This window comes from Papilio polytes, unplaced genomic scaffold (assembly GCF_000836215.1).
Source record: "Papilio polytes unplaced genomic scaffold, Ppol_1.0 DF824146.1, whole genome shotgun sequence".
NCBI lineage: Eukaryota > Metazoa > Arthropoda > Insecta > Lepidoptera > Papilionidae > Papilio > Papilio polytes.
In genome coordinates, this window is record NW_013525058.1 from 721,865 (window position 1) to 729,121 (window position 7,257).

The following is a 7,257-nucleotide window of genomic DNA, read 5'->3' on the forward strand; positions in this document are numbered from 1 at the left end:
AAAAAAAAAACATACGGTCGAATTGAATACCTCCTTCTTTTGGGAAGTCGGTCAAAAACTAACTAATTAACCTTTTTGCATATGCCTGTATCCAGTAAAAGTTAGGGTTTAAAAAAGACGTCACTCTTTTCGTCATCGCTGAACAATTTGTCCGATGACTAAATGACGTAACGTTTCTTCTAATAGTCGGGTTTTTGCTTTCGTTAAAATTTTAAACATTTTACGAGCATATGTATTGGACCAAATTAATAACAGTAAAGGCGACTCAATTTAACAACTAAATGGTGACTATTGGTCACTTTTTTATGTCTGTAACTTTAGAATTATTACCAACTCTATTGACGTGTTATTGTTAATACAGATGTTTAATACGTATTTGCATACAGAGGGGTTATTATGAATATTTGTGAGAACGTTTTAGTAATATCCACACGAGTGTAAAATACACCAACGATGTTCTCGGAAGTGTCACGCATTTTTTCTTGATAGACCATCTTTTTTAACATCCTTGTTAGAGCTTGCGCACATCTGTGATTAAATTATCGCACAACTCGTAAGTATCGTTTTGATTCCTATGACCTTAAATGGAGGTACACTACTCGATATTTAGTTGTGCAACTAAACAGTCGAATTGATTGCAAAATAATCGATAATCGCACAACAGTTCAGGTTTCGAGTAACTGATAAATCATACTATCTTCTCGATTGAATTTGAACTTTCTTCAACGAAATCTTTCTAGTAATTTATGAACTGCGATTTTTTAACTGCACGAATATTACAAATGACATAAAAATGATATCTAAAAATAGCAGCAAAGAAAAATGTATTATAATTGTTCTGGGCCGTTTAGAAACTGACAAAGTTAACAATTGTACGGTGACATTGAGTAGCAATAGCTAGATTTAGACATCTCATTTCGATGCATAATGTTCTGCATACGTTACTTCAATATATTGTGGTAATAAACACATTGTAACATTTAAGATAAATTGATTCCTTAACGCGGCTGATTGAGGTTTGAAGGCCTCCATTGCTACGCATGTAACACTGCCATAGGTCAATTATTTGTTGACCCATCATTTTGTATCGAGATTTGATGGAACACGAAACTGGGACAATGTTGGACGATTGATTTCGGCCAATGTTAATTATTATGCCTGGTTTACATTTGGTTAGTACAGTTGGGCAGTAGCGCTGGCCTGGCATGAATGTTACGGGCTTATTTTAGCCAATTAAAGTCTTCATTACACTTGTATACTAGCGCTGGTATTGTTTATTACTGGCATAAAATACACTTACAGCCTTACAAACAATCGCGGTATAAAGTTAAACTTAGGAATAAACTAAGCATAAGCAAAATTTAAACTAATATTTAGGCATAGGCGTTTAGTTTGAACATTTGTGTGGCCTTTTCAAACTTATAATGCTTTATTCTCTTAATTTCCAGGTACCAGTTAATATTGCTATTGTTAATTTATCCGTTCAGTAATAGTAAAGCTACAGGTAATACATATGTATACTTTTATTGCATATATTTTAGTGTTAGCGTAATTTATGCGCCTTTTAAAATTAAATAGCAAATATTTTTAATTGTAATTTTATCTCTAGTTCTCATATTTGCCTTACCTCTTTCAACTTTAATCCACGTTCAAAGCAATTATATAAAAATTATTTAAATATCTGTTGCAGATAATGTAACTACAATCTCCCCATTGGATGTGCCTTACGCACCATGCTCCCATCTGCGACCTGGAGACGTAGACTTCCAGACAGTAGACTTGATAGCTGTGTATAGATTAGACCAGCCTGATACCACCGGGGTTACATTGGTACAAGGCTCCCAAGATCTACAAAGAGCGTATAGGATTGGCGATGGAGCTAATCTTACGTTACCTTTGAAGTAAGTGTGTAACGTATGTAGAAAAAATATTTATATGTTTTAATAGTATTTAAATTATATACGTACTAGTTGTGGAGTTTAGCAACGAATTTAACTTTTCACAATACTAATTCTTACAATATTAATAATATTAAATTGTCTACAAACAAACAAAATCGTTACATAAAATAAATCTTCGACTTTACTAAAGACGAAGTCATGCTTGTATATTAGCGCCATCTATATTTAATAACTTACTCTACAACTAACGCTTCTCTTGAATTTAGTAAAATACTAGCTATCACTCGCGACTCTGTCCGCATGGAAAAAATACTAAGTAGCCTATGCGTTCTTCCAGACTATTCTAAATCTATGCCAAATTTCAACAAGATCCGTTAAGCTGTTTAGGCAACTCTAACAAACAAATATCCATGTAAACTTTCGCATTTATAATATTAGTAAGATTACTTCGTTGGTTATTCCAGAGAAGTATTCCCAAATGGATGGCCGGAACACTTCAGTGTGGTGGGTACATTCAACGCTCAAGGTCTGCAAAGACCGTGGACCCTCATCAGAGCAAGATCCCGCAATCTTCTGTTTTCACTAACATTGTTACCGAATGTTAAAAAATTAAGTGTTTACGTGCAAACTTCTAGAGTGGTATTTGATTGTCCTGAGGTAAGAAACAAGTCTTAGACCGTGCGCACCGTGACTAAACTATCGCATAACCGTTAAGTTTCGCTTTGATTCCTATGAGCTTATATGTAGGTGCTCACACTACTCCATTTTTAGTTGTGTAAACAGTTAAATTGGCTGCGAAACAATGGACAATGGTACAACAGTTGTGCGATAGATTAGTCATAATGTGCGCCCGCTCATATGAGTGAAGGCATAAGTGTTTATAGTAGTAAAGTCCATAGCGTAATTAGTTGTACGAATGGGCTGCTAGATGCAATACCACGACGACACAGAAAACAGGAGTCTAAAGAAAGTAATTTTATGTTTTTCTTGACGAGTTATTTTGCCGCAGGCCAGTTTCTTTTCTTTGTAAGAAAATGGTGCGAATGTTAAGTTAATTCGGTAAGGGTGTGGCTGTAAAGAAAAGGAATATATCCTTTTTCTGTAAGCCTCTTCTCTGTCTATTAAAATAGGCGCACAAGCAACCTATTTGCTTGTAGCAATATTTTATTGATATAAGAGATCTTGTTCGTTTTTCAATTGATCATGTCATCTCCTCTATCTTATCATACTCCCGTAGTGTTGGCGCATCTGGTTTTCTTCCTTTAAATAACTGTATTATCTCTTATCTCAGTCACTCCCTTCTTGATCATGTCACCTTTCACGCAATCCATCTCTTTCGTTGGTTTTACATGTGATACTTTTCCAGCTTTTTAGATCGGGATGGCATAAACTACATACATCGGTTACAGACGATGCCGTACATGTTGCTGTTGATTGTAAAGAAGTAAGTTTTGTTAAAAATTGTTTAATCTTCCTTATGTAAAGTTTGGAACCCGCGGTACAACATATACATCTCTAAGTTCGAAAACATACAAAAAAGTTTGTAAAGTACTTATGCTTTCGACTAAACTATAACTATTGTTAAATTTTTTTCTGCGTAAAATTTTATATTCTCCCTCTTGTAATATTATAAATGCGAAAGTTTAGATGGATGGATGTTTGTTAGAGTTTGAACCTAAACGGCTGCACGGATCGCGATGTAATTTGCCATAGATGTACAGAATAGTCTGGAAGAGCACATAGAGTAACTTTGTTTTTTTTTTAAATTCCGCGCAGACGGAGTCGCAGGCGAAAGCTAGCCTATACTCATATTATAAAGAGGAAAGATTTGTATTTTTGTATGTATTGGAATAACTCAAAAACAACTAGGTCAATTAAAAAAATCCACGATTAAAAAGCTGTTATCAGTGAGTAATAGGCTATATATTTTACTATTTTTTTTTAAGTTTCATTTGGACGAAGTCGCGAGCAACAGCTAGTGCATAATAATTTTTATGTAAGCTTTATTAATTTTAACGTTTCTTTTTACAGTTGTTGCCAGAAAAGATAAAGAAACACGACTTCCGGAATGTGACGTCAGTTTCTATCGTGACCAATGATGATGGAACTCCAGCACCGGTATATATAAAATCTATATTTTGAGGAAACTAGATGATTTATGTTTATTGAGACTCTACATTCAATCGATAAGAGACTTTATTTCTTTAGATTCACTGGTCATTTTTGATTACAGATAGATCTGCAATGGTTGTCATTAAGTTGCAACCGTTATAACCTTACTGAGGACAGTTGTGAAGAAATTGTAAGTAACTTTATAACTATAATTGTGAATAAGTTTTTATTTTTTAACGTTTAATCTAAATTACAGGATTTACCTGAACCTCTGACAGTCACTGTACCTTCACCGGTAAGTTGTACAAGCAAAGAGCGGCCGCACACCTTTGACTAAACTATCGCACAACTGTTTCGTCTCGCATTGATTTTTGCAACTAAACAATTGTGCTGTGATAATCGTCAATCGCACATGTATGCGATGTCAAAGGTGTGCGCCCGCTATTAAAAATCATTAATGTAACTACTCTTGGTCAAGTTCCTTATAATTTTAACTTGACTCTGTTTATATTTACCTTGTTTCATATATTTTAATACCCTCTCTATGCATATTACTAGAATTTCAATACACATTTGTTATTTTGATGCTTGTTGTTTTCAGTTAATTTCCCCTGACACGTCTCCCAACTTGCGTCCATTCTTACCGTGCAACGAAACATGTCCCCCGGTAAGTTTGTATTGCTCTAAAATATAAAACTATACTGTTATAATAAAGCGTAAACACACACTTCTTTGTTGCCTAAGATCTCAGCAATTACAGCATATTTTTGAATGGTTATTTTTTTAATAAAATGCCCTACACTTACGTCACGCTTTAGGCTATATATTTTCACGCTATTAAACTTAGGGGGTAAATATTTTGGATAAAAACCCTAATGTGGGAAAGAGACCATAAGTTGCTGCCAACATCAAGGAAGCAAGGTTGCCATGGATTGTCTTCATGTCATGTCATGTTGACAATTGATAATTTGACATATGTAAATAATAAAATAAAATTTTCATAATTTTATGCGGATGAAGTCGTACGGGAACAGCTAGTTTAATATAAGTATAGATTTCACTGAACCATTGTTATTTAAAAAATAATAACAGCATTAATGTTTTAATTAATTTTATATTTTCAGGGACCAGAAGGTCAAAAAGGTCAGAAGGGAGAACAAGGTCCTAGAGGTTACACAGGATTACCGGTAAACTTTCATTAATATTTCACTTAAATAAAATATATTTATAGTTTTTTACGACCAAAAATTTAACTAATATTCACGACTAACTTTCGCCTGCGATTCCAACCGCGAAACTCAATAAAAAAAATAAAATCATATGTGTTTTTACTGACTGCTCTACATCTATGCTAAATTTCATCGAGATCCGTTTAGCAGTTTAGGAATGTCTTTTAAAAACATCCATCCATTTACTTTCGTATTTATAATATTAATAAATATCACTAAAATTTTGTAAAACAAAAGTTTCATCGAGATCCGTTCAGCTGTTTAGGCTACAAACTCTAACAAACATTACAATATCTAAACTTTAGCATTTGTAATGTTAAAAAAGTAACATTAAGTACAATTTGATGCTAAAAATGTATTTTTAAGGGTGTACGAGGGATTGAAGGTCCTCCAGGTGCTAATGGATTAACAGGACCCAAAGGTGACAGAGGTGAGCGTGGTCCGCCCGGGACAGTTGTCAATGTAAGTATAACGAGAAATGGAACGTTTTAATGAGTGAAAAGGAGAAATCTATACGAAAGAAAGAGACAGATAATCTGATGAGAAGATGGCTGATTTTTGTGTGAATGAAATGGATATTGTGATGTTGGTATTTTGCTCTTGGTTTCTTATAGTCCTGATGTTTTGTTGTTTCTTATTAATTTTTATTTAAGGGAACTTTTGCTCCGGGTCCGAGAGGAGAAACGGGGAAACCTGGTATTAAAGGTGAAAAGGGTGATGCAGGACAAAAAGGTATATTATTTTGTTAACTCCCTTACAAATGTTCAGCACAGTATGTGGTGCTCTTCCATACATTTCTATCATCCGTCATATCTGAATCCACTCCCTTCTTAAGCATGTCCTCTTTTACACTAGGATTAAATATATTTTGGTTATTTTTTCTCTTTTTAGTTATTTTTTATATTGTAAATGTAGTTGTATTTTTACAATAATTTACAGAAGGAAATAAAATGTTATTTTCAGGTGAACCAGGGGAGGCTGGTCTTGTTGGATTAGCAGGATTGCCCGGCGCTGATGGCAGAGATGTAAGTTATGTCAATTAAAACATTTTTATTAACACGCTCACTGCGTAAAAGGTCGATATCGGCCTGACGCGGTACTTAAGCTGGTGCTGACGAAGAAAACTGTGTCCCTCTCGCTAGTTCGAAACTATTATCTCGAATGTATAAATTACATTAAATAAAATGTATACTTTATGTTTCCACAAAGTTATAGCAATTTAATCTATCCTAGTACTGGTGGGTTTAGAAAGACCTGCCACGCGTTGGCAGAAATATCATTGGGGGCGCATTTGGGCCCGCCGCCCCACAAGGTGAAGAATTATGATTTTACTTGCCGCAATTAATGTGTTAACATCTTGTATTCCAGTGTAATTAAAAACCTTATATTCTACACTATCACGGTATAAGCTGATTTATATTTTTAAATGTGTTATCCGTAGGGTTACCCCGGTCCGCCGGGTCCCGTAGGTCCCCCTGGAGTACCGGGGACACAAGGCCCTCCCGGACCCCCCGCTAATCTTAATGCTTCTTTAATACATGGTAAGTGAACACAAATAAGCGATTTTTCGTTTTACGAGCTGATTTTTTTATTATTTAAATTGCACTGTTTGAACGATTTGTTGAATTTTTTAAAAATATTTTTATGGTTGCCAAGTAAAATTAATTGTTAATGTATCTATTTAGGTGCAAAAGGTGAAAGAGGTTATCCTGGCCGACAAGGACGTGATGGAGAATCGGGTGCTAGAGGTCCGCCAGGGCTAAATGGAAATCCGGTATGACTTTTTTCTTTACTTTTAATATCATAATTGTTCATGGAGGTGGTAGATTAACAAGTATGAAAATAATCCATAAAACTATGTATTATGTAGATAAATTGATTTTTAGGGGCTACCAGGACCTCAAGGACCGCCGGGTATACCAGGTAGACTTGGTGAACGAGGTCTACCTGGACTGCAAGGTGGAACTGGAGAGAGGGGACCTGAAGGGCTACCGGTGAGTTTAAAATGTTTTTTC

The 7,257-nt window shown here is 34.9% G+C and overlaps 1 protein-coding gene across 1 annotated transcript in view; it reads left to right on the forward strand.

The window, feature by feature from the left end:
* LOC106111717 (collagen alpha-1(IX) chain-like) overlaps nucleotides 1-7,257 on the forward strand; it is a 12,383-nt gene that overhangs the window by 2,156 nt on the left and 2,970 nt on the right. The window contains exons 2-16 of the mRNA XM_013293860.1: nucleotides 1,449-1,504; nucleotides 1,691-1,901; nucleotides 2,366-2,558; nucleotides 3,268-3,345; nucleotides 3,933-4,019; nucleotides 4,135-4,203; nucleotides 4,270-4,308; nucleotides 4,615-4,680; nucleotides 5,138-5,200; nucleotides 5,609-5,704; nucleotides 5,896-5,974; nucleotides 6,206-6,267; nucleotides 6,684-6,783; nucleotides 6,928-7,016; nucleotides 7,129-7,236. Coding sequence (XP_013149314.1) covers nucleotides 1,449-1,504; nucleotides 1,691-1,901; nucleotides 2,366-2,558; nucleotides 3,268-3,345; nucleotides 3,933-4,019; nucleotides 4,135-4,203; nucleotides 4,270-4,308; nucleotides 4,615-4,680; nucleotides 5,138-5,200; nucleotides 5,609-5,704; nucleotides 5,896-5,974; nucleotides 6,206-6,267; nucleotides 6,684-6,783; nucleotides 6,928-7,016; nucleotides 7,129-7,236 — 1,396 coding nt within the window. The remainder of the gene's footprint in view (nucleotides 1-1,448; nucleotides 1,505-1,690; nucleotides 1,902-2,365; nucleotides 2,559-3,267; nucleotides 3,346-3,932; nucleotides 4,020-4,134; nucleotides 4,204-4,269; nucleotides 4,309-4,614; nucleotides 4,681-5,137; nucleotides 5,201-5,608; nucleotides 5,705-5,895; nucleotides 5,975-6,205; nucleotides 6,268-6,683; nucleotides 6,784-6,927; nucleotides 7,017-7,128; nucleotides 7,237-7,257) is intronic.